The following is a 27,954-nucleotide window of genomic DNA, read 5'->3' on the forward strand; positions in this document are numbered from 1 at the left end:
TAGAGGAAGAAAAGGAAGAAACAGGAGGTTGTGGGGGGTCCAGAGGCTTGCTCAGGAGCGCATGAGATATGCGAGTGGCAGAGCTGGGATTCTGACCAAAGCCTGAGCCGCTAACCAGCCCCCCGCGCCTCCCGGCTCAACCTGGCCCCAGCCTGCCTCCCCCATGAACGGTGTGTTCCTTGGGACTGAGCTTTAATGAGGAAGTTTTATATTGCATTTTGCTTAAACTGGGGCCATATTTTAGGTCAGGATCCCAGGGATGTTTCTGATCGGGGGTATGACAAGAGGGGCCATGTGCTGACTCTCTGCCGGAGGCGGACACTGACTTTCACGCTTTACAGATAGGTACCCTCTCAATGCCGTGCAGCATCGGAAGCCCGAGACCCAGGCATATAAAGAACCCTGGCTGAGGTCACAAAGCAAGGAAGCTGCAGAGTACTGGTCTGCCTAAAAAGAAGCATCCATTTCTGAGTTTTCAAAAGCACACGCCTGCTTTCCTCTTGCCCTAACCAAGCTTTGCGTTTCCAGGAAAACGCTATGGTTCGGAGTTCGCCCCTCTACAACTCTTACACGTCATTCCAGGAAATGCCCAGAAGAGGGTGCTAGGATGCACACCCCACCAGGATTGGGCTGGATTGGTGTGAACCTTGCAAGGTCGGGTGGGTCAATGTCACTTGTATGCACAGCATGAAATCCGGGTGGCACGTTCTGGACAAGCACCACCCTTTGGATGCACAAAAGGCAACAGGACATGGCGCCTCTGGCCCCCTACCCTGCAAGGGCATGGACTCACCGAGGGTGGGTTTTCGATGACCAGTTCGTAGGTCAGCCCTCCAGACCCAAATCTCAGGATGTCTCCGGGTAGCAGCTTCACGGCCACATTCTGAATGTGGCACTCGTTGACGAAGGTGCCATTTCGGGAATTGAAGTCCTGGAGAACAAAGCTGTCCTCGGCCTCATTATATTCAATAAGTGCATGATGGTTGTCGATGTCAGCAGACTGAAATACAGAAGGAAGACAGCTGTAACCAGGGCCCCAACATCTACTAGTGAGCACTGGGTACCGGAAGGTGCTAAGTCCCTCGCCTGGCCGGCTGGTCACCACAACCCTCATTTAAAAATGATAACGCTTGGCCTCTGGGCTGGGCATGGAGCCTGCTTAAGATACTCTGCCTCTCGGTCTGCCCCACCCCCACAACACTCTCTCCATTAAAAAAAAAAAATGATGACACTCAGGGTCAGAGAAGTTAAGTAACCTGGCCAAGGCCACATGGTTAGTGTGTGGCAGAGCTGGGGTATGCACTCTCTGACTCCAGACCCAGAGCAGGTGCCCAAGTTGTGAGGTGGGGAACCAGGCAGCACAGAGGCAAAGGGAACTCAGGGGAGTCTGAATGAGCACATATTCTGGCCAGGGAGTTGGCCCCTTTCTCTTTCCCTGACCCCACATAGGTACGCTTTTGGTTGTCCAGAATGGCAGGACAGAAAGCAAAAATCACCCCAAACACAAACTAGAAAGATCAGTTGGCAAGTGACAACTGTCCACTTTCCTGCAAGGAAAATACCAAGTTTGCGGAATAAGGTACATAGAGCTAAGGAAGGGGAGAGTTTCTAATGATTGTTGTTCATTAATTTTTTTATTCATTTTGAAAATAAGATTTTAAAAGTGTTACAGAAAATGAGAATTGGAGAAAAGCACAAAGAAGGCTCCCATCCCCCAGAGGCAGGCACTGTTTTAACACTGTGGCTCACTTCCTTCCAGTCTTCTGTCTATGCTTACAATCTTTTTAAAAAGTTCAAACAAAATTGAGATCACACCACATAACATACAGTTTTATAACTACTTTTACAAAACCTTGGTGTACAATGAAGGTTTTCCCATGTGATTAGTTATTTCTATTGCTTTTTAAAAGCTGCTCAGAATTTATCTCATCGGTGATGATCTGCTTTTCAATGGGGCCAGGTGTGACTACATTTCCAGAAAGAAAGGAACTCCAGCCCAGATAGTGTGTCTGTGAGTTGGCAATGTGGGGCAGAAGGCTCCTCCGTACTTTCTCTTTCATTAGAAGAGTGAGCAAAGTTTAGCACCCAGGAGGAAAGACTACATTCCCTGAGTCGTGGGGCTCTGGACTGTGGCTGTAGGGCACATGTGAAGTCTTTCTCTTTTCAGGACACTGTGCCTATGAGACATCCACCCCGGCCTGAGACTTTGCAATTAGTTTCTAGATTTATCTTCTCGGAGTGCCTCATCTGACATTCTTACAGAGTACTTGCACTTAGAAAAGTATAAAGTCCCATAATACAGTACAAAGTGTAAAGTCCCATAATACAATGATACCAATAGCTTGTATTGATAATATAATAATAGCTTATATTATTGAGCTTATATTGTTATACAGTAATATAATAACTTGTATTAATAGAATATATTAATTCAACATTACATGCCAGGAAATTTGCTAAGTGCTCTACTGCATTATCCCATTTCATCTACACAATAATCCAAAGGGATGGTTCTCTATTTTGTAGATAAGGAAACTGAGGCACAGAATGATTAAATTTGCCCAAAGTCACCCAGCTTGGCTAGCCTGGATTGTATTCAGATTTGCTTGATTCAAATGTCTGTGTTCTTACCCACTTTGCAAATTTTTATCATATACTTCGGTATTCAAAATATTGAAACACAAAAAGAAAGCAGGAGGAACTATATTAATTTCAGATGGAACTGACTTCAGAGCAAGAAGTGTTACTAGGGGTAAAGAGAGGCATTACATATGATGATAAAGGGGTCAATTCTCCAGGAAGACATAACAATCCTTAATTGTATGTGCCTAAAGATAGAGCATCAGAATAGGTGAGGCAGAAAGTGATAGAAGTCTGAGGAGAAATAAACAAATCCATTATGATAGTTGGAGACTTCAACATCCCTGTATCAGTAATGGACAGATTCAGCAGGCAGAAAATTAGTAAGGATAAAGCTGAACTGAACACCACCATCAGTCAACTGGATCTAAATGACATGTATAGATTGCTTCACCAAATAACAACAAAATGCACATTGTTCTCAAGCTCACATAGAACATTCACCAAGATAGACCACACTCTGAGCACAAAACATAACTCAACAAATTTAAAAGAACAGAAATCATACAAAGTATGCCCTCAGCCTATGATGGAATCAAACTAGGAATCAATAGCTGAAAGATAGTTGAAAATTCCAAAGTATTTGGAGATTAAACAACATGCTTCTGAACAGCATGTTGGTCAAGGAAGAAGTCGTAAGACAAAGAAAAAATTATCTAAATGAAATGGAAGTACATGCAAATGAAAATACAACTTATCAGAATTTGTGGGATGCAGGAAAGCAGTGCTGAGAAGGAAATTTATAGCATAGAATGCATATATTAGAAATGAAAGAGTTTAAAATCAATAATCTAAGCTTCCACCTTAGGAAATTAGAGAATGAAGAGCAATATAAGCCTAAGACAAGCAGAAGAAAAAATTAGGACAGAAATGAATGAAATAAAAAAACAGGAAAATAATAGAGAAAAATCAATGAAATGAAAAGTTGATTCTTTGAAAAGATTGATAAAATTGGCAAGCCTCTAGGAGGCTAACCAAGAAAAAAAGAGAGAGGGTACAAATTACTAAAATCAGAAATGAAAGAGAGACCATCACTACTGATCCCATAAACATTAAAAAGATAATAAAGTAACATTATAAATAATTCTATGCCCACAAATTTGATAACTTAGATGAAACTGACCACCTCCTCAAAAGATACAATGTATCAAAACTCATACAAGGAGAATTAAATGATCTGAATAGGCCCATATATATTAAAGAATTTGAATCAATAGTTAATAGCCTTCCAAAACAGAAAGCACCAGGCCCAGATGGGTTCATTGGTGAATTCCATCAAACACTTAAGGAAAAAATGATATCAGTTCTCTACAACCTCTTCCAGAACATAGAAACAGAAGGAACACTCCCTAACTCATTCTATGTGGACAACATTATTCTAATACCAAAACCAGACAAAGATATTACAAGAAGAGAAAACTACAGACGCATATTTCTCATGAACATAGAAGCAAAATCCTCAACAAAATATTAGCAAATTGAATCCAACAATATATACAAAGAATTGTACACCACAAGCAAGTATGCAGGTATGCAAGACTGGGTTGACACTTGAAAATCAATTAATGTAATCTATCACCTCAACAGGCTAGTGAAGGAAAGTCACAGGATCATATCACTGGATGAAGAAAGAGCATTTGACAAAATTCAACACCTATTCATCATTAAAAAGCAAAAACACAAAACTTTTGGCAAATTAGGAATAGAGGGGAACTTCCTCAACCTGATAAAGAACATCTACAAAATCCCTAAAGCTAATCACACTTAATGATGAGAAACTAGAAACTTTTCCATTAAGATTAGGAACAAGACAAGGATATCCCTTTTCACACTCCTTTTTAACACAGTACAGTGTCCTAGCCAGGACACGCAATAAGACAAGAAAAGGAAATAAAAGGTACGTAGATTTGGAAGGAAGAAATAAAACTGTCTCTGGTTGCAGATGACATGATTGCCTATGTAGAAAATCCCAAAGAATCAACAAAAACACTCTTAGAATTAATAAGCAATTATAGGAAGGCTGCAAGATACAAAATTAATATACAAAAGTTGATTGCTTTCCTGTATACCAGCAATGAACAGCTGGAATTGGAAATTAAAAATACAACATCACTTACGTTAGCACCAAAAAAAAAAAAAAAAAAAAAGGGAAAAGAAAGACCAGACAGACAGACTTAGGTATAAATCTAACAAAATATGTAAAGATCTATATGAAGAAAACTATATGATGTTTAGCATTTTTTCATAGGCTTATTTGCCATCTGTATATCTTCTTTGGTGAGGTGTCTATTCATATCTTTTGCCCATTTGTAAACTGGGTTGTCTGTTTCTTAGTTGTTGAGTTTTAAGACTCATTTATTTTGGATACATGTTTATAGTATTCTTATTCATAACTTCCCCAAACTGGAAGCAACCAAGGTGTCCTTTAAAAGGTAAATGGATAGGCAAATTGTGGTACATCCGTACAATAAAATAATAGTGATGAAAAGAAATGAGCTATCAAGCCACAAAAAGACATGGCGGAACCACGTAAATGCACATTTCTTAGTGAAAGAAGCCAGTCTGAAAAGGCTGTACGATTTCAACTACATGAAATTCTGAAAAAAGTAAAACTATAGAGATGGTAAAAAGATCAGTGGTTTCCAGTTGGATGGAACTGGAATGGAATGGAATTCCAAATGGAATTCCAGTTGGATGGCTTCATCCCATCCAAAGCGATGGATGTGGGACGGCATGAATAGGGGGAGCACAGGGATTTCGGGGCAGTGAAACTATTCTGTATGACACGGCAGTGGTGTATACTTATTATATATTTGCCAAAACCCACAGAATATGCAATGCGAGGAGTGAGCCCTAATGTAAACTATGGACTTCAGTTAATAATAATATATCAACATTGGTTCCTCAGTGGTAACTAATGTCCCATGTTAAAGCAAGACGTTAACGATAGGGGAAGCTCTGTGTGTGTTTGCAGGGGCTGGGTATATGCGAACTCTATGTACTATTTGCTCAATAACCTATAAACCTCAACCTGGTCTAAAAAAGAAACTTTTTTTTCAATATTAAAACACATCAATTCTTTGGGAAATGCCACTCATGTCATGGTCATCACCATTCTCATTGATCTCTGTGCTCCATGAACTCTTGATAACCCATCAAAGAGAGAAATTCTATGGGCTGCATTTTGTTTTTCTTTTCCCAGGCCTCATTTACTTTCAGTTCCTCAGTAGCTGTCAGGCCATTATTAAGAAATCAAAGCAAGCAGGAAGTTTTGAATGACTCCATAAAATGGGGTGAGCCCCTGCCACATATTGGGCCAAGAGAGTGCTTCCTGGGACTGCCCTATCATACCAGACCGTCCACTTCCTTGGAAAATTGAAAAGCTACTATTGGGACAGAAGCCCTGCTGCTCAGATAGGCTGAATGTGTAAGCTCCACCCTGCTGAGCTGTCCCACGATTCACTGGTGGGAATGTTAAAACGTGCAGCTCGATGTGGAAGACAGTTCCTCAAAAACTTAAGAATGAAATTATCAGATGATCCGGCATACAACCAAAGGAACAGAAAGCAAGGGCTTGAAGGAATATTTGTACGCCCATGTTCACAGTTTTATTTGCAATAGCTGGAACGTGGAAACAACCCAGGGTCCACTGACAGATGAGTGCATAAGCAAAATGTGCCAAGTACCTACGATGGAATATTATTCAGCCTTAAAAAGGAAGAGAATTCTGATGCATGCTACAATATGGGATGAACCTTGAAGACATCACGCTGAGTGAAATAAGCCAGTCATACATAGGCAACTACTGTCTGATTCTACTAATATGAAGTAGGTAGAGTTGTCAAGCTCATAGAAACAGAAAGTACGATGGGACTGGGACTGGTGGGGGAGGGGAAGTTGGGCATTATTTGGTGGTTTAATGGGTATAGAGTTTCAGTTTTGCAAGATGAAAAAGTTCTGATTGGTTATACAACAATGTGAACACTCTTAACACTGCTAATCCGCACACTTAAAATTGGTTCAGGTGGTAAACGTTATGTGCATTTTACCACAATATTGAAAATGGCTAAGATGGGAGCGCCTGGGTGGCTCAGTAGGTTGAGTGTCCAATTCTTGGTTTCGGCTCAAGTCTTGGTCTCAGGGTCATGGGATCAAGTCCCGCGTTGGGCTCTCTGCTCAGCGCAGAGTCTGCTTGTCCCTCTCCCTCCCCCTCAAATAAATAAATAAAATCTTTAAGAAAAATGGCTAAGATGAAGTGCCTCAGCCAACATCGAGATGCTGGCACATGGCACTGTCAGAACCAAAATCTGTGTCCTTGACTTATCCCTTATGCTTTTCACAGTAGACAGTGATTTAATAGTGAGACAGGAGTGGGGTGGAACTGAATATGGGACACGCATTTTATTATTTATTTATCTATTTATTTGAGAGTGAGAGATCGCAGGCACACATGTGTGTGCATGGCGGGGGAGAGAGGCAGAGGCAGAGGGAGAGAGAATCTCAGGCTGACTCCATGCTCAGCATGGAGCCTGACCGGGGCCCAGCCCAAGTGGCTGCATCGATGGGCTGATGGGCTCCTTGCTTCTGGTTTCTGGTTGGGGCTGGCCAATGGGGGATCAGAGACCCAAGCAGGGAGGAGAGAGGGTAGGGTAGTTGTTCTCCTGGCTCCCTCCCTGTGGGGTCACCATAAGCTGGGTGCAACCCTCCACCAAAAGCCACAGCTCCTGTTGGGGGTTCCAGGAGATGTAACCCCCTCACCCTTCAGGTCTAGGGGGTGGGAACAGCCCCTCACTCTTAGTGGCTCTGGGCACTGCACCATCCGGAGTGGTTTCTTTAAGTCTGGCCACCCCCTGTAGGAGTCCCTTTATGAAACCCACCTCTGTCTCTCCATACCCATTCTGGATGGCCCTCTGCCCCCTGCCAGGACCTGGAGTTCCAGCAGGGAGAAGCTGTCAGATATGACTTTCAGGTCCCCTTCTCTCAGCCACGGAGGGGCTCAGGGTGGTCTTGTCATTACCCCACCTCGTCTGGTCCCAGCTCACGGAGGGTCTCCTCTTTGTATCTTCAGTCTCAGCATGACCCCCTGACCCGTGACCATGTTCACCATCCTCACAATGCCTCCCCTCCCCATCCCCCATTCCTTTCCATTGGTATCAAACTGTCTCGAGAGTGTTCCTTCCCACCTGAGCCCTCAGCCCACTGTCACTGTCACCCATGGTCCCCCAGCTTCTGCGGCAGCTAGCACTGTGGTCAGGGGAGGCATGTGGCCTCCTGGTTAAGGGGCTGAAGAGGCAGGACGGTGTGGTGCTTATTGGACTGGCTTTCATGGTGGGGGGCCTGGGCTCAAAGTCCAGCTCTCCTACTTCCTAGTTGGGTGACCTTGGGCACGTGACCTATTCTCTTAGTGCCTCGGTTTCCTTGTCGGTGAATACAGACAATAGAACAGCTTAGTAGTTATCGGTGACGTATAAATGAGATAACACATATAAAAGCACTGAGAACTTTGGCACATATAGAGAATGCCAAAATGCTCACTACTGCGAGCAAGAGGACGGGCTCTAGGGTTGGAAAGCCTGGAGTCCAATCGCACCTCCACCGCATCCCAGCTGTGCAGCCTGGGGCAAGTCTCTTGCTTCTCCTGCAAGAGTGGGTTTCATATGCTGTGCTTTCTGACAGATTTTCCAGGCAGAGCAAGCAGGAAAGGACAGAGTGGTTGCTTCCCCTGCAAAAGTGGGTTTCATATGCTGTGCCTCACAGGACTGACAGGAGGTACTCTTTGAAGGAATTTTCAAGGTAGGAGGACAACATTTTAAAAATTAAATGGTGTGTGTATGTGCATGTGATCTATTTCTTTTCACCTTTTGGTTCTTGGCTATCCCATTCCCTTGCTCCATCTTCCTTACTGCCTCAAAAAGATGTAATGCAGAAACAGTGAAAACTGAGGTTTTCGAAAGAATAAGGAAATGAGGAAACAGCTGGGCTCTGGTAAGACAGTGAGTCTGGGAGGAGAAGGGCAGGGGAAGCGTCTCTCCTTCCCTCTGTCAGTGACACCCACCTACCTTGGTCTCCCTGGAAAGGCCCCGAGGAAGGGCAAAGCCTCAAGAAGAGGCTAGTTCCTAAAATCAGACTGCCTGAACAGGGTTCCCAGCCCCCAACCCACCCTGTGTGACCTCAACTTCCTCATCTGTAAAATGGGGGAAATGATAGTGCCTGCCACGTAGGGTTGTTCATTGTAAGGATTAAATGAGTTAATATACTCGGAAGTGCCCAGAACAGTGCCTGGCACCAAGTAAACCCTCAGTGTGTTATGTATATGTTACTGATAAGTTCCCTGGCCTGGCCACAGCTTGCTGGCTCTGCTACCTCTCTGACTACTCCTAGGTCTCCATGCTGGACTCCTCTCCCTTTGCCTGCCCCCGGATTCCATGGCTCCGAGGAGTCTAGGGCCAGCTCCCTTTCCTTCTCGCTCCATCCACAGGTGGGGCCACTGCACCACCCCCAAATTCTCTGATGTGTATTTCCAACCCCCAGCTCATCTCTGGGCCTCCCAGTGACCGCCTGCCCCTGGATGCTGATGCACTCACCTCACGTTGCATCCTGCCTCCTCCCGTCCCATATAACCCTTCCCAGCTCACCCACCATCTCTCTCCATGGCTACTGGCATTGTCCTTACTGGTTCCTCCAAAATGCTCTCAAACAAGCCCCACGAGGCCACACCCTCCCCGTGGCAATGGTGCAAGCAAGAGGTAGGATTAACCACAGTAGGTAGAATGGCCCCCAAAAGAGATCTATGCCCTAAACGTGGATCCTGGTATGATACTCCATTACATGGCACAAGGGACTATACAGATGTATAGGTTACTAATCCATGATCTTAAAAGAGGGAGGGTATCCTGGATCTTCCAGGTGGGACTAGTCTAATGCCATGAGCCCTTAAAGCAGAGACTTTCTCTGGCTGGAGTTGGGACAGATGAGCCAGAACTGGGGGTCAGAAAGATCTGAAACACGAAAAGGCTTTGATCCAATGCTGCTGGCTTTGAAGATGAAGGGGGCCACCAGCCTGGAATGTGGGCGGCCTCTCTGGGCTGAGAGCCACCTCCATGGACAGCCAGCCTCCAAAGGAGACCTCAGTCCGTAACTGCAGGAGCTAAGTTCCACCAACTACCCGAACCAACCTGGCGGCGGATTCTCCTTGGAGACTCTGTGTCAGAGCCCAGGCCCGCCAGCACCTTGATTTTGGCCTCCTGTGACCTGGGGCAGAGAAACCAGCTGAGTTCACCCTGACTTCTGAAGTAGAGCACTGTGACATAATCCCTTTGTGCTGTTGTAAGTGGAACACAAATACAATAGCCAACATTTACTGCAGAAATGACAGCACCAGGCACTGATCTGAGCCCTTCGCAGTAATTATCTCATAACGTGGTCACTGCAACTGTCCCCGTGGTGCATATACAGAGACTGCAATGGGGAACAGCTACACAGCTTGCCTGAGACCCTACAGCCCACCAGGGCGGAGCCGGGCTCTGAACCAGCTGCCTGGTGCCAAGGTCATGCCCTTGACTGCTCTGTTCCAGGGCCTCTCTGCCTGCTCTTCTCCCACCCAAATAACAAAGACCATCAGTTCCTCCCCAGCTTTAAAAGCCTTTTTCAGGGCAGGAGGCGGGGGAGAGGGGGCACAGAGGTTCCTCCTCAAATGCTTAGCCTGGCTTCCATTTTACACATTGCCACCAACATGTCCTTTTCTCCCGGGGCCAAATTATTCACCAAACCTCTCCGGACCTTTGCACATGCTATTTCAACACCTCGGGTGTCCTTTCCTGCTTGCTCTGCCTGGAAAATCTGAAGACTTCTCTTTTAAAGAGGCAGCTCAAGCTTGGTTTTCTCAGAGGCGTTTCCTGACCCCCAGAAAGGATTCTCGTGGGGCCTCAACTTACAGCCCCAACGGTCCTCTTGGCTGGAAAGCACTGGGTCAACATTCCCTCCCCCACACAAGTCCCCCACTAGATGGCGCCACGCCAGCTAGTTGTGGGCATGAGGACCACAAGAAAATTCATTTCGTGTTTCACCTATGATCCTCACTTTGGATTTCACGCTCTGGAACTTCCCTAGCTCAGTGAACTATTTTAATATTCCAGTGAACTCACAAGGAATTTCAGATATTTAGATTTTAGATGCTCCCAAAGCTAAATTCACACTCAGGGAATGAAACTTCTTTCTCTAGAAGCTTTGAGTCAGACGGCCCTGAATCTGAAATCAGCCCCACCTCCCCTGACCAGCTGTGTGGTTTGGGGAAAGTTACTTAACCTTTCCGTAAATGAGGATAATAATGATAATAGCAGTTCCTACCCCATAGGGTTTTTTTTTTTTTTGAGGGTGTAATTTTGTAAATACACGTACAGTACACAGAATATATATGAAGCCACATTAGGTGTGGTAAGTAGTCTAGAAATGCACGCTCTAACTGTTTGTATTATTTGTGCTATTGAAGAGATCATGATCTTCCACCTCACATGCATTAGAATGGCTACAATAAAAAAAAAAAACCGGGATAAAACCAGTGTTGGTGAGGATGTGGGGACAGTGGAGTCCTTGTACTCTGTTGGTGGGAATGTAAAATGGAGCAGGAGATGAGAAGAATGGTATGGCGGTTCCTCGAAAAATTAAGGATAAAATGATATATGATCCAGCAAGCCCACTTCTGGGTATACATCCAAAGGAATGGAAAGCAAGGGCTGGTAGAAATGTTTGTACGCCCGTGTTCACGGCATTATTTCCAGGAGCCACAAGGTGGAAAGAACCCAGGGTCCACTGACAGGCGAGCGGGTAAGCAACGTGTGCCGAATGCATACAACGGAATATCCAACATGGGCAAACCTTGAGGACATGATGCTAAGTGAACTGAGTAAGGGTCATAAGAGGACGAACACTGCGTGATTCCACTTACAGGAGGTACCTAGAAGAGCCAAATTCATAGAGACAGAAAGCGGAAGGGTGAGGGCCAGGGGCTGGGGGAGGGGCACCGGGGATGGTTGTCGAGTGGGTGCAGGGTTTTGTAGGGTGACAAGCTCTGGGGATGGAGGCAACGATGGCTGCACAAGGTGAGTGTATTGAACACCACTGACCTGTACAGCGAAGAGCGGTTAAGATGGAACATTTTGTGTTCTATTTTACCACAATAACAAAAAAAAATGAGCAACATGGGATCAGCCCCTTTCTATAAACTTTCTCCCCCCTTGGAAGCCCTCCACCTGCTGGAGGGAAAGTCGGCTCATCAATTGCTGCAGTAGGGGGGCGCCTGGGTGGCTCAGTGGGCTAAGCGTCTGCCTTGGGCTCACATCATGATCCCAGGGTCCTGGGATCGAGTCCCCCGTTGGGCTCCCTGCTCAGTGGAGAGTCTGCTTCTCCCTCTGCCTGCCACTCCCCCTGCTTGTGCTCTCTCTCTTTCTGACAAATAAATAAAATCTTAAAAAAAAAAAATAAAAGAATTGCTGCAGTAGGAAGTGACCAGTGAGATCAGTCCCGAGTTCCAGCTGCCAGTTCTTGAATGGGGGGGAGAGGAAAGTTCCCCTGGGACTCAGGAGAGCAGGTGGGTGAATCCCGAAGCAGTGGAGCTTGGGGAGGAGCCAGGAGTGAGCATGGGAGCACAGCCCAGGTGAGCAGGGAGCAAGAAGAGCGGATGGAAGGGGTGGCGACCTCCCGTGTCTTTCTGCGCCTTTCCCCACAGAGACTGAGCAGGGTAAGAATCCTTATCTAGCCCGGGTCCACCTGTTACCTCATCTCTCAAAATGCAGGGGTTTGCTCATAAGAGAAACACAAATGAAAACGACATGGATGCCGGGTCTGAGCAAAGATCCAGTGGGTGGACAAGGCACACTGGGGCGGGGCTGTCCAGTGCTGATAACCTCTGGTGGGCAATCTGGAGACGCCCGTCAGAAGTACAGATGTGCGTGCCCACACGTCTGCGAAGTGATGTAAATAACGGGACAATTGTGGCAGCCTTGTTTAATAGTGATAAACAAGAAGACGTGGGCTCTGATGGCTCTTTTCTAAGAGGCAGCCCAGAACAGGCAGGTGCCAGGCAAAGGGACAAGAGTCCTCTGGCCATATGGGTGCGGGTGTGTCTGTTAGATCAGTCTTGCTCCACGACTCTCAGATCCCACCTGAGAAGGGGCTGCCACGTGCTAGACTGTTCCAGCTGGAAAGGAACCAGCTGGTAGGTACTGAGTGCCCAGGCCAAATGTGCAGGTATAAGCATTTCACCCCCTGTCATTTTTGTCCTTTCTTCTTCTCTTCCATCTCCCCCCTCCCTGCCACAGCATGGTGCTGACTTGGGCTGTCCTGTAGCTCAGTCTTCGAGGGGATTTGGAAACCTCTCAGGTGTGGCCCAGTTGAGTTCTTGGGGAGGGGTGAGGGTGGGTCAGCTCTCCACTGTGGAACTCTTGCTTCTCTTTCCCTCAAAACAGAGTATATTGAAATAGTATGTGCCCCTCCCCCCAACAGGGGTTCCCACAACATCATCTCCCAAAAAAAATGTGTGGTCAAGAAGAAAGAGGGAGGGCCCTCAAAGCATGGTCCTGGAACCAATCTCCATGGGACCCCAGTCCCTACCTGAGCCTGGGGAGCATATATAATGTGAAGATTCCTGGGCCATACCCTGAAACCCACAGGGTCAGAATGTCTAGGGGTTCAAGTTTAACAAGCACTCTGATACAGATGGAAAATTCTACAACCACTGGCTTGCAGTATTTCTTCATTCTGGAAGAACTGAACCCCTTTCTCAGTGGGGTTAAGTAACAGCCACATCTAACTCGAAAAATTACAGTTCACAAGCCACATCCGATCACACAAATTAAAATTCACAAGGTTTATGTCTTAAATGAACAAGGCTGAGGCTTTCAAGCTCTGGAAAATGGGAGAGGGGAGATTCTGAACAGAGCTCTTTAAAAAAAATTTTATTTATTTGAGAGAGAGAGAGACAGAGATAGCGATAGAGAACACAAATGGGGAGAAGAGGGAGAAAGAGGCTCCCTGCTGAGCAGGGAGCCAGATGCGGGGCTCGATCCCAGGCCCCTGGGATCACAACCTGAGCCAAAGGCAGACGTTTAACCAACTGAGCCACCCAGGCTCCCCTGAACAGAGCTCCTGATGGCGAGTCTGCACGTGGCAGCCAGGATGGTCATTTCAAAATGCACGTCTCTCTCCTTGCTTAAAATTCCTCAGTTTCTTCCCATACTCTTCAGATATGGTGGCTGAAGGAGGCTTACTCATCTCTTAAGCTCTCTCCGTTCCCACTCTTCTGGACACACTGGTTTTCTCTCAGTCCCTTGGGCTCATAATATTCTCTTCCACCCCAGTGCCTCTGCACATGCCATTCCCCTTTCCCCTTGTCTAGTTAAATCTTCCTTATCCTCCATATTCCTTTCCTTTAGAGCCCCAATGTGAATAGAACCATATGTGTCTTTGTGGGATCCTATTACTTATGTGTCTCTCTCCTAGCAGCTTCCTGACTGTGGGGACCATGACTTATTCTACCATTGCTTTATCCCCAGGCTTGCCTCAGTACTGAGGCTCCAGGTAAATATTTGTGGGAGGAATGAGTGATAACAACCGTAAAAGCTAGCCTGGTGAAAACAGGCTTCCTTTTGCCGTGAGAGAACCAAACTCCTTACAGGATAGAGAAAGAAGTCTGCAGGGCAAAACCCTGCAAAGATCAATATTGATTTTTCCCTGAGCCAAATGATTACAAGTGACTTTTATTTTCTTCCTTATCCCATGCTTTCTCCCATTTTTTAAAAACAGTAAGTGTGTAATGACCTTCCATTATCGGAAAAAGTAAATGGTGTCAAAATCTGATGCCATCAACAATCAGAACAATATGTCAACCTTGCCATGAGTATAAATCCCTAGAAGTAAGACTGTCTATTCTTTAGGATTTACTCAGGTAAATAAAACGATCTTTTTTTATTTGCTGGATGTAACCTCTGGGTAATTTTGGAGATTACTTTTTATTAATATGTATTTCTGAACTTTATTTAGTGAAATGACTTCTAGTGGTACAAATAACATAAACTATAAATTGACTGGTGATTGATTCCTCAGGGTGGCCCATAGCTAATCAAGGGTGATTCTTCTCATCAGAAAGGCCCAAGGAAGTCAACAGAGCAATTTTCAACTTGTCTTGTTTTATAAAACTAGAAAATGTTGACACGTCCGCAGGTTTCAATTTTTCAAAATGGACCTGTGTCCCCACAACCCCTTTTAAACAAATCTCCTCTCCCAAATCCATTTAAACTTGGGGAAGAGGATTTGTTTAAGAGAAGATAGAAGCACCCATCAAAAGTCTGTTCACAAAACATTTGGCAATTCATGTGTCATCTGTTCTCTAGGGAGCCAAGATGAGCTCGTGCTTCTGGAAACACAGCCGAATGCTCATAAATCAATGTGACTGTGGCTGGTGGGGGTGATTTACTTCTTAAACTAAGTCTGAGGAGCAGTAGGTGGTCAATTATTTTTATACAGTGAATGCAACTCAATTTCTGTCTATATAAAAATTGTCCTCATTAGTTCCTTTTTCCATATAGCTTGTTAGTATCAGTGGCTCCTCATCTTAATCCTGTGCACCTTTAAGGATTCTTCTCAATCTCCATTTTATGAGCCTATATTAATGATCATGGTGTCATTTACTTAGAATCATGTGCCATTTTATGTGCATTTCTCACTTATTCCTTACCACAACCCTGTGAGATCAGTGGCTTATAGACAGGGAAAATGAGCTCAGAGAAATCAAGTAATTTGCTTAGAGTCACAAAGCCAACCAGTGGCCTAATGAGATTCAGTCCCAGGTCTGTCTCTCTCCAAAGCCTACAGTTTTCTAATATCATACTCGGGTTCAAAACACAGATCTCTGTTTCTACTTTGGCCAGACATGAAATGAAACTACTGAAAAGCTGTCCCTTGTTGTGATAAAGAAGAATCTTCAATTTTTCTTCTTTTCCCCCACTTTGTGCACTAAACAGAGATTTCTGTGTCCTTCCTTGTAGGGAGACTACATCATGGATAAGAACCTCAAGGGGAGGTCCATTGAGTTATTTTTAAATTTGAGAGTTTCTGACAAACACTCTCAGAAAATTAGGAATAAGCAATTATAAAGATTTATACTGCTTTGATCACTGTTATTCAACAGAGTACTGGACGTTCTAGCCAGTGCATTAAAGCAAGAAAAAGGAAATTAAGGGTATTTAAGATCTCCTTTTCTGAAAGGAGAAATAAACTTTTTATTTGTAGATGGCATGAATGTTTATGTGTAAAATCCCAATAAATCTGTAAAAACTTCCTAGGAGTACCTGGGTGGCTCAGTCGGTTAAGCATCTGCCCTTGGCTCAGATCATGATCCTAGGGTCCTGGGATCAAACCCCACATTGGCCTCCCTGCTTGGAGAGGGGGCTGCTTCTCCCTCCTTCTCCCTCCCCCCTGCTGCTGCCCCTGCTTGTGTGCTCTGAGCTCTCTCTCTATGTCAAATGAATGAGTAAAATCTCCAAAACAAAACAAAACACAAAACAAAAAAAATTTTCTAGAAAGTTTAGTTATGGTTGCAAGATACCACATAAGCATACAAAAATCAATTGTATTTCTATATACTATTAATGAACATGTGGAAACCAAATTAAAAATATAATACCATTTACAATAATTAAAAAAAGATAAATACTTAAGTGCATATCTAACCAAACATGTACAGGGCTGGTATGCTAAAAACTACAGAACATTTATGAAAGAAATCAAAGACCCCCTAAATAGAAGGAGAGACATACCATGTTCATGGATTGGAAGACAACATAGTAAAGATATCAATTCTTCTCACACTGATATATTGGCTTAAATACAATTCCTATCAAAATTCCAGCAAGATATTTTGTATATATGGACAGGCTTATACTAAAATTGGTGTGAAAAGGTAAAAGAACTAAAATAGGTAAAAAGAAATTTTTTTTTTTAAAAGAAGGATAAAATGGAAGGAATCACTCGACTTGAGTCAACACTTACATAACTTCAGGAATCAAGACTGTGTTGTACAGGTAGAGGGACAGACACATAGATCAACGAAACATATAGGAAACTTAGAAATATCTCCCACACAAGTATGGCTAGATGGTTTTTGACAAAGTTCCAAAAGTATTTCAATAGAGAAAGGACAGTCTTTTCAACAAATGGTGCTGGGACAACTACATATCCACACGCAATGAAGAAGAACCTTGACCTAAATTTCATGTCATATACAAAAATGAACTCAAAATGGTGCATATATTTAAACACAAAACCTACAAAACTTCTATAAAAAAATATGAGAAATCCTCCGGATCAAGGACTTGGCGACATATTCTTAGACAGGACATGAAAAGCATGATTCATGAAAAGAAAAAATGATCAACTGAACTTCATCAAAATCTAAAACTTCTGCCCTGTGAAATATTCTGTTAAGAGAATGAAAAGACAAGTTATCGACAAGGAGGAATGATCTGCAACCTCTGTATCTGAAAGAAAAGGGACATGTCTCTAAAATATTTTTTAAAAAACTCTCAAAACTCAATAGTTAAAAACCAAACAACGTGATTAGAAAATGGGCAAAAGACATGAAGAGACATTTCACCAAAGAGGATGTGCACAAGGCCAATAAGCCCATGAAAAGATGTCCAACATCACTAGCCATTAGGGAAATGCAAATGAAGACCATGGGGAGACATCACGACACACCAGAACAGCTAAAATTAAAAACCAGTGATAACACCAGTTGCTGGTGAAGATGCAGAGAAACCGTGTCTCATACATTTGATGGCAGGAATGTTAAATGGTACAGCCACTCTGGACAATAGTCTAGCAGTTTCTTTAGAAAACATACACTTCCCATCTGATCCAGCAATCACACTCCTGAGCATTTATCCCAGAGAAATAAAAACTTGCAGTCACACAAAAACCTGTGCACAAATGTTCATAAGTAGATTTATCTGTAACAACTCCAGATTAGAAACAATCAAAATGTCCTTTAATATGTGAATGGTTAAACAAACTGGTACATCTCCACCATGGAAATATTACTCCCAACAAAAAGGAACAGGCGAACAACCTAAATGGATCTCAAGGACATTATGCTGAGTGAGAAAAAAAAAAATCTCAAAAGGTCACATGTGGTATAATTCCATTTATATAACATTCTCAAATGTTATACACATCACAACAGTCTCCAAAAGCTCTGGAAAAGGCGAGAGGCCATTGCTCAAGCCGAGTACTTCAGGTGGCCCTCGCTGTCAGGCCCAGAGCAGGTGAAGGTCAAAGCATGAGCTCCATGCCCCCCATTTGGCTGGGGGGAGGGGACGATAGGTGGGGCATCCATACACATGGTCAGCAAAGGACAGAGGGCACATCACACTCTATCTCATACTCATTTTCACTACACATGCTGAGGAGACCCAGTACATTCCACAGGTAGTTATGGGTCGCACATGGAGGGAGGATGTGGCTGGTAGCTAGAAGATGTGCTTTAAAAAAGACTCGAGTCCACAGAACAGCAGGGACGTGTGGAGGGGGTGAGATGCTGGGAGTGGGCAGGAACAGTTCTTACCTCTAAAACAAGGTCTGAGTCTTCATGCCTTCCAACAGTAGTACTTTTATTCAGGACAAAAAAGCCTTCTGCGCTCTTTAGGTAGGCTTTCATACTCTCTGCTTTCCCTACAGAAGGTTTTCAGAAAAAAAAAAAAAGTTATTAGGAAAATGCAATCTTCTGATTATTCAACATCACATTTAGAATGGATGAAATGCACCGTCATGTTAAAGGAGAAATCAGCAGAGGTTGCAGAGGATAGATGGACTTTACAGTTTGAGCACAATTTCTGCAGATTTTTAAGACTATCTTTTTAAGCAGTGACATCTAGCAAAGATGAGCTTGGTTCTGATCATCAAACAGAAGACATTTTTTACATAACTCAGTGCCCAAACCACCAATAACAGAAACAACCCAACAACAAACCTGAATTCCACTGATAATCTCTGTCCACCTCCCATGAAGCTCAGTACAATGTTAGTTATCTGACACAGGAGGTATTCTGTCCCATATTCTTAACCCACCGCACACTAGCTCTGTGACTTTGGGTGAGTTACTTCTTTCTCTATGCCTCAGTTTTCTCATCTGTAAAATGGGGTTAATAATACTCTGTAACCTAAAGGGTTCTGTGAGGATGAAATGCAATCATGTGTGTGAAGCTTTTGGGGTGGTGGCCGCTATGCACTAACCACACATTTGTCCTGTTATGATGATGATGATGATGATGATGATGATGATGATGATGAAGAATAATCTTGGGCTTATTGAACTTGAACCCAAGGAAGTTTAGCCTTCTATAGAGCTTCTGAAACTGCTGAGTTAGTCATTGAGGGAATGGGCTTTAAAGGATACTTTCTTTGTAAATCACTCCATTTCTTCATAAATTAGGGGGAAAAGGGTAACTTTGAAAGGCAAACCATCAAGAGTCTAGCTTGAACATATGATCAAGACTCTGTACATATTTTCCCCCAACCTTTTTTTATGAAAATGTCAGATACACAGGTGAACTCCTTTATACCCACCACCTAGATCCTACAATTGACATTTTGCTATATTTGCTGTATCACACAACCCTCCATCTAGCCATGTATCCATCCATTTTGTAGTTAGATGCATTCCAAAGTAAGTTCTATACTGGTTTTTTAAAATATAAAAATCTCAGTGACTTCAGTAGGTTCCAAAATGTTGATAATTCATATGACGCTTGAATTCTGATTTGAGGTATGTCCAGTTACACAGTGGGACATCCTTCATCTCAGTGCCGTGTCCAAGAGCCGAAGTCCCTCTCTTTTCTTTTCAACTAAAAGGTCACTGAAATGTGATGCTGTTGGACTGTGGATAAAAACAAAGACCAGGGGCGCCTGGGTGGCTCAGATGGTTGAGCGTCTGCCTTCGGCTCAGGTCATGATTCCAGGGTCCTGGGATCGAGTCCCGCATCGGGCTCTCTGCTCCTTGGGAGCCTGCTTCTCCCTCTGCCTCTCTCTCTCTCTGTCTCTCATGAATAAATGAATAAAAATCTTTAAAACAACAACAACAACAACAACAACAAAACAAAGACCATCTAGTTGTGATCATAGGGGTCTTGGGTCTGATTCTGCTTTTCATCCACATCTCCATCATCAATGACTGAATCCCTCCTAAGTGCCAGGCACTGTGCTATTTTTTTTAAATTTTATTTATTTATTTGAGAGAGAGAATGAGATAGAGCATGAGAGGGTCAGAAGGAGAAGAAGACTTCCTGCTGAGCAGGGAGCCCAATGCGGGACTCAATCCCAGGACTCCAGGATCATGACCTGAGCTGAAGGCAGTTGCTTAACCAACTGAGCCACCCAGGCGCCCCTGTGCTATTCTTTTATACACACTGTCTCTTTTCCTCCTTGGAACAGCCCTGTGAGGTAGGTATTAGTACTGTCCCACTTTACAGATGGGGAGACTGAGGCTCAGAGAGGTTAAGGACACACAGCACCAAGTGTCAGGGAGACAGCTCTGAGCCTTTGCATGTAACAATCAGCCGGCAGCTCAATTTCCATGTCCACTGCTGCTGGACAGAGAGGGGTGGGGGGAGTTGCACTGTGTCTTGACACCTGGGACATGTCAGAAAGTCCTTGACACCCAGATTCCATCCTCTGAAAGGAAGAAAAGACCCAACCTGGGGGTAAGAGAAATAAAAATAAGCCAGATAGTTTATTTTATATTTGTAAAGTCTGAGAGCTACGGATACCTCACAAATATGTTTTCCTGTAATGAGAAATACATTTTATTAAGTTCAATGTCATTCACAGAAAGGGAGAGACATTTCCTCTTCCCAAAGAACCATGCTCTGTTAGCTGTCAAATCACTTTAGTTATTCACTTCAATGGCAGAGGATCATGTTATCAAGCAACACATTCAAGCCTAATTAATCTGGAATGCAAACTCGGGAGAAAAGTCTCTTCTGCAGGAAAACTGCAGGGAATGCTACTAAATTAAACGCCAGAACTTGGGTCGTGTGCATGCTTGATTTTTAGCTCTCCCCCTAGATGTTCCCAAGGCTGGTGTCTTCTCTCTGCTCAGGTGGCCCCCCTGTATGGCAACCACCTGACCACCCTAGCTAAAGGCACCCTTTAGTCACTATTGGCATATACCACCTACTGTGTTTCCTTCTTTGTGCTTATTAACCTCTGACATTTTCTGGTTCCTTTATTTAGTTGTGTTTGCCGTTTATTTTCCTTTCACTGAGATATATGTTCCCAGAGAGCCAGAACTGCATTGTTTCTGTTAAGAGACAATTCTTCATGGGTACCTTGTATTTGTACCCATTATGGAGCAAAGGCATTGACAAATTTTGTCCTGTGTCTTCTGCCAGCATCTATAAGCTGGCCAGGCTAACTTATTAGCTTGCAAGCAAGGTAAAAGCTCAGACCCTTTGCAGTTCCTCACAGTTTCGTTCATTACCCCATCTCCAGCATCTGCAGCCTAAGTCTTCATGCCTTGAGTCAAGGCATGAGTCAAGTAGGGTCATAGTAGATGCTCAGTAAACATTTGCTGAATGAATGAAAATGCAAATGACACATCAAAGCAAATCTGTGCTGCCAGCTGGCTAGGAATCTTCCCACCTGGTGTCTACCTTAGATATCCTTTTTGGAAACCCTAAATTCTACCTGGAGCTTTTGGGTTGGACACTATCTCTCCATCTTAATCTTGCCCTGTGCAGTCACTCCCCTGCCTGAAAACACCGTAGAAAGTAATTTGAATGTGTTAAATTCTGGAAATTCGCTCTTAGTGCTGTGAAGCACCAGGCATAGTAAAGAGCAAATCACCTGCATACCCCCTGACCACTTGGGATGGCTCAGAACTGGGCTAGAGAAGCAGTATGTCTTTTCAGGGCTACAGGTCTTCAGTGGCCTGGGAGCTGCAAAAGTTCCTCAAGGGAGGGAAGGTCAGGTAAGGGGATCTCTGGCCATTGGGTGGGTGTTGTCCCTAAATCAGGGGAACCAGAGGGCACCCCTCCTAATCCCAGCTGTACCCCACTGGATATCTAAGAGCGGTATGCTTGGTGCCCAGGAGGGTCCTGAAGCTCCCGCGCAGGCTACTTCTGGAGGCGGGATGGGGGCCTGCATTTTAGGGCGGACGGGCTGGTGTTGGAGCAACTCCTCTGGGTGCTCCTGGGGACCTGAGCCTGGATCGAGAGGAGTTCCAGCTGGGGGTGGGGCTGCGTCCCGCACCTCGCCTCCAAGCTCTTGACCTCGCACAGCCCACCGGGTCTGGCCCCAGGTCTCCGCCCGCTGCCTCCTCCCGCGTCGCACTCACCTGGCCGGAAGCAGAAGCCCACGCTCTGTCCTCCGCCGAGAGGCCGGCGGGGTCGGGAGGAGCCCGGCCCGCTCCCGGGCGAGGCCGCCTGGCCGCGCTCCCGCGGAGTCTCCAGCCGGCGGCCGGCACGCCGCGCGCCCGCCCGGCCTGTGTACGCGCGTCGCCATGGCAACGCCGCCGGGCCGGCGAGGGGCGTGGCCTGCGTGGCGCAGCGCAGGGGGGCGGGCGTGGGGGGGTGGTGCGAGGGGCGGTGTGCCGGACACCACCGCGAGGATCGCAGCCTGCTGCAGCGCCTGGAAGTATCCCGGGGTCTGCCGCTTAGGGATCCCCAGGCCCATTTCACAGATGGGGAAACGGAGGCTCAGAGGTCACAGAAATAGCCCGCGGTTTTCCAGCGAGGAAGGAGCAGACTCGAGAGTCCTTCTTCCTACTCTCTGCTCCAGGCTGGGTGCGTGGAGGCGGGGTGGGAGGGCGATGGAGCTGAACCAGGAGAAGCTTAGAGGTTAGAACCCCTGCCCCACCCGAATCTCGACTCCTCTCTGTTGCAGAAAATAGAGTAAGCTGGGGGGATCACCACTTCTGGGGGTGGGGGTGGGCATGGGGATGGGAGACGGATGGGGTGGAAGGAACAATTTTGAAAGAATGAGGATTTTTTCCCATGGGCTGGGGAAAGGATACTTCCAAACCGCCAACCCCGCTATGATTCCTGTCCTTCCCTGTCAAAACCGACGTTTATTCGGCCATTTGTTCTTTATCTCTACAAACATCTCCTGAGTCCCCAGAGTTGACCTGCATCGGTTACTGTCCTTGAAAGCCCCACCCTGGGCGCAGGACTGGGGGAGGGGCTGTGGAGAAAACATGCAAATCCCAAAGATCTCCCACCACCCCCATGTCACCTTCTGCCTGGGAGCAGAACAGCCCAGCCGACTCTGCCTACCTGGACAATGCTTCCCTTCCCTGGCAGGAAATGGCCGGCAAGGTGCCTCCAGAAAACCTCAAAAAACATTTAAAAAGATGAAATGTGGCAGACTCTATCCTAGGCAATTAGAACAAGATCTAAGAGAGAACTCATGGAAATGGACATAGTGAAGATGCTCAAACATGCCTAGGGGCTTTTAGAAATGCAGATTCCCAGGCACAGACCCCATCACAGATTCTGAGCAGGCAAATGCGGAGGGGCATGGTCTGGGAATGTGCATTTCTTACAAACTTGGCAAAACCCTGTCTTAGAAAGTTGAACTGCAGAGACCTTCCCCAGGGCCTATTCCTGGAAATCTCTTCCAGGGCCTCACGCAGCCTGGAAGGTTGTGCCTGGGGTCAGTTCCCCACATCCAGAAAGACCCTAGGCCTAAAGTCGGAGGAGTGACCACAGAAACTGGGGCCTAAGGAATAATAGCTTCACAGGAACAGGAAGGGTCAGGCTCAACTCCCCAGGGCCTTTCTGCCTCAGGGCCTTTGCACTTATGTTTTCTCTCCCTAGAAAGCACTTCCACCAGGGATCTCCTTCATCTCTTTTAGATTTTTACTCAAATACTGCCCTACTTCAAATTCTTTTAAAAAACCAAACCCAATAAACAAGGAAGAGCAACAAGAACAACAAAACAAAACAAAAACCTCAACGCTCTCTCCCTCTTCTCATCTGACCGCTTATCATCTAACATCCTATTTGATTTATCTCATTCGTGTGTCTCCTTGCCCCACCCTCCTCCAGGAGGGCAGGGAGTTTTTTTCTGTTTAGTTCACTGCTGGATCACCAGTACCTAAAACAGTGCCTGAGTGAATGGGGGGTGGAGGGGACAGCCCCCGCCCCCAACACTCACCCACAGCCTGACTTCCTACTTTCTCCGGCCACTGAGCTGATCTGTCCTGACCCCAGGACATTGGCTTCTCTTGCCAGCTGTCCAGGCAGTGGGCTCACAGGAGGCCTGAGCACCACCCCTACCTGGACCTCCACCTCCATGTTTGATTTAGCCCAATTCTTGTCCCCAGTATGAGTGCAGGATGCAAACTTGCTTACTGCCAGGCAGACCCTAACAGAAGCCAGGCTGGCTGTGAGCCAGAGTAGCCCAAGGCCCCAGATAGTCTTTGAGAGGTCGTATGTCGCCAGTAGCCCATCCCTCTGAAGAATTCTAAACTGAGAGCAAAGCTGACATTCAGACCCATGCGAGCAGAAACTGCTAAATCTTGATTGGGCTCCCCTCCCCCCAAAATGCCACAGTTATCTCAAAGGGTGTGTACAATCCGTGAAATGCAATAACATGTAATCCATTTTAATTTCAAAAACAGAACATAAAACACCCCAATAACTTATGGCTTTATGATTTCTTGGACTGAGAGAGAGGGTTGTAACTTGCAATTAAACCATGATGGGGTGTTAAAAATATTGCCCTTGAAGGAAAAAATAGAGGTTTCTAGAGTATATGGGTTCCTTGGTGATGCTTATGATCAATCAGTGTTATTCAGCTGTGGGTGGCTACCAAGGCCATATTGTATCGTGACTCAACGGCAGAAGTGCTGGCATCTGAAGGGCCCGGGGTTCGAGTCCCGGCTCCGTTGTTCCCAGCTGTCCTCATACAAGGGACTGAATAATGTAAAACCGAAGGCTTGCCTGAAGCAAGGAGAGAAAAGGGCCAGGGAAGGGGCTGCCCCCAAACTCGGAGGCCCAGACACTGGGCTTCCTTCCTGGGGAGAAGGGGAGGGGCTCTGCCCCTGTAGGACCTCATTCCGTGTCAGCCACCTTCCCTGGGCTGTCCTTGATCAGGGAGATGGCACCCACTGCACCCCCTTCGCACCCTTCCCAGACCTGCCTGTCCCTCCTAGTGCCTTTGCATTCCAAACTGAAATGAAGGTAGGGAGGCTTGCCCAGCCTCTATGGGGTGAGGGAGAGCCAGAGAAAGAACGGGAACAGGCGCAAGGGAGAGCAAGAGGGAGGAAGAGAGCGTGAGGGCAGGAAGTAGCCAAGCTGCTGAGTAGGATGACGGAGGGGAGAGCAGACCGCCTGGCCTGCTGGAGACTCCAGAGCCACTAATAACCTGGCCCTTCAGCCTTAGGAAATATGGGTTTTATTTACGTACACACACACACACACACACACTACACACACACTCACACTCACAAAAATAAATTCAAACTGCAGAAAGACGAACTGGTCACTGAGGCTTTCTGCCGCTGTCATCGTCCCCTTCCCTTGACAGAACATGAGAAAACATGCAGGTTTGAAGATTTTTCTCAAATGGATTCTTCTGTTGCTTGCTCAACGCCTTCGTTTCTCTTGCAAATCGGTCTCCAGAGTCAAGTCCCCTTGGTTCCTCGGGCTTTGCCACGGGAGTGGGTGTGTGCCTTCTGTTTGCAAACTGCTAAGTGTGCCGATCCCACCATGGGTGTGTTCTTCTGATTTCTTCTGTCCTCACTTCTGCCACCTGTCCGGTGGAGATCGCAAGGCCAGGATGGTGAGGATTCAGGGGCCAGTAAGTGTAAACTATTAAACTGTGCCCAGTACAACAGACTTGCTCTGTGAGTGTTTACAATTATTAGTGGCCGTTTGGTTTGTTTGTTTTGGTTTCTGGATGATATGGGAGGACAGCCCAAGGTCACAGACACCCTGGGGAGAACTTTGATTTGCATCAAGACTCAGTCCCAACTCAGAGCAAATGTGACCTCTGACCAGTGGCACATCATCTTCCCCTTTGCCCTGGGACGTTTCTGGGAGTGGATGTCAGAGACAGCTGAGCTCCCTCCCGTGATGTCCCCTGGAGGGCTTCCTGAGAACCCACCTGGTCTCTCTGGGATGGTACCTGCTGGGCAACTCCATAAATTCTACTTTCAGGCATCTGGACAAACCTCTGCTGTTTTTTGGTTTTTTGGGTTTTTTTTTTTTTGCGAGTCAACAATGGACCTTTATGGGTGTGGTTAGCAAAACCAGCTAATATATATCTAGGCTTGTGAGGTGCCAGCCACGATGTCGTGCACAGTTTTATTCAATTCTTAGCCTAACCCATTTTACAGAAGCGGGCACGGAAGAGTCAGGTGACTTGCCCGGTTACAAATCTTGTAAGAGGTCAGACTGGGATTCGACTCCAGAATGCTGCATTTTTGGCAAACTTGTTTATCAAAAAATAACACATTTTGAAATACTGAAAAGTGCGCCAATCATAAGTGTACACTTGAAGAATTTTCGCAAAGTGCATGGATTCACCTAACCAGAACCCAGATCCAGAAGCGGATTGCCAGCCCCTAGAAGCCTCCCTGTGCTCGCTTCTAGTCATTACCCACCCAACACCCTGACCTCCAATATCGTAGATTAGTTCTGCTTGATTTTGAGCTTTGTTTAAACGGAAGTATACAGATTCCATTTTCCGCCCGGCTTCTTTCACTCACCATGATGTTTATGGGATTTGCCCTTGTTGTGTGATGTCACTGGCTCATTCATTCTCACTGCTGTACGGCATTCCACAGTGGTGGGTAGTTTCCTGTTCCTGCATAACAAATTACAACAAACATAGTGGCTCAAAACAACACACCCTTATCATGTCATAGTTTCCGTGGGTCAGGAATCCGGCCACTGTTGGGGGTGGCAGATTTCTGCTCAGGGGCTCTCACGGGCTGCACCAAGGGGTCAGCCAAGGCCAGGGGTCTCATCTGAGACTCAGATGGGGAAGGATCCACTTTCAAGTTCATGTCGTTGTTGGAAAGATTCAGTTCCTTGAGGATTGTTAGCCAGAGGCCCCCACTCTCTGTTTGCCGGGTGGGCTTCTCCCTAAGGTGGCTTGCTTCATGAAAGCCAGTGAGAGTCAATGGAGGGAGTCTCCTAGTGAGATGGAGGTTACCATCTTACATAACAAAATCCCAGAAATGACATCCCATCACCTTTGCAGCATTGTGCTAGTCAGAAATAAGGTACAGGTCCCACCTACGCTCAAGGGGAAGGGATTACCCAGAGGTGTGAACACCAGCGATAATTGGGGGCCATTGTATCTGTCTTAGGGGTATGCATACATGCACCTAGGAGTAGACTGGCTGGGCCTCGGAGAACCCAGAGGCCCAACTGTAGAAGATTCTGCCAAACATTTTTCCAAAGCACCGGTACCATCTACAATCCTTGAGTGGTGTGTGAGCGTTCCAGCCAGATCACCTGCTTTTCAAGACTATCCCCCCAACCCCTGCCTTACAGAGGGGGTTTGATCTGGGGTTCCTCGGGACAGGAGGTTCTAAACCTGGCCCTAGGTCAGAATCACCAAATTTCGGGGCCACATCTCCAGACTTCCTAATCATTTGAGGGCTAGAATATAAACTGAAAGTTACACTCCATGAGGCAGGAATCCTCGTTTTCTTCACTGATGCATCCTTGGTGCCTAGAGTAGCACCTGGCAGGTAGTTAGCACTCAGTAACATTTAAAAAAAAAAGATTTTATTAATTAATTAATTTATTTATTTTAGAGAGAGAATGAGAGAGTGTGTGCCTGGCACAGGGAGAGAGGCAGAGAGGGAGGGGGGAGGGAGAGGGAGAGAATCTCAAGCAGGCTCCATACTGAGCGTGGAGCCTGATATGGGGCTCGATCTCACAACCCTGAGAAACCAAGAGTCAGAAGCTTAACCAACTGTGCCACCCAGGCTCCCCTACATTTTTTTTTTAATTAAATGAATGAGTTCAGGCACTGTTGTTCACAAAATAGGCCTTAGAGAGGGTGTGAACTCCTGAAACCGGGAGGAAACTTGGACGTATCGGAGCCCTGTGCATTTTTCAGGGAAGAGGGCCCAGAGCCTTAACCAAATTCTTCTCCGCAAAGGCTAAGAGCTGCTGTGATTGAATCCAGTCTGGCTTGGTTATCTGATTACGGTAAGAAACAGCTAGTCCTGGGGAAGAACAGAGTTTAGAAGAGAGAAGAGGGAGGGCGCCTGGGTGGCTCAGTCGTTGAACACCTGCCTTCAGC

At 45.9% G+C, this 27,954-nt stretch overlaps 1 protein-coding gene across 1 annotated transcript in view; it reads right to left on the minus strand.

Annotated features, from left to right (window-relative positions):
- FHAD1 (forkhead associated phosphopeptide binding domain 1) overlaps positions 1-26,468 on the minus strand; it is a 129,681-nt gene extending 103,213 nt beyond the window's left edge. The window contains exons 1-3 of the mRNA XM_064589895.1: positions 26,402-26,468; positions 18,257-18,363; positions 794-1,000 (exon numbers count right to left, since the gene is read on the minus strand). Of these exons, the coding sequence (XP_064445965.1) occupies positions 794-1,000; positions 18,257-18,363; positions 26,402-26,453 (366 nt within the window). The 5' untranslated portion in view covers positions 26,454-26,468. The remainder of the gene's footprint in view (positions 1-793; positions 1,001-18,256; positions 18,364-26,401) is intronic.
- Positions 26,469-27,954: the final 1,486 nt, after the last annotated feature.

The sequence above is a fragment of the Mirounga angustirostris genome, unplaced genomic scaffold (genome assembly GCF_029215605.1).
Source record: "Mirounga angustirostris isolate CCGP_5_RB_7025 unplaced genomic scaffold, mMirAng1.0.hap1 SCAF_4, whole genome shotgun sequence".
Lineage (NCBI taxonomy): Eukaryota > Metazoa > Chordata > Mammalia > Carnivora > Phocidae > Mirounga > Mirounga angustirostris.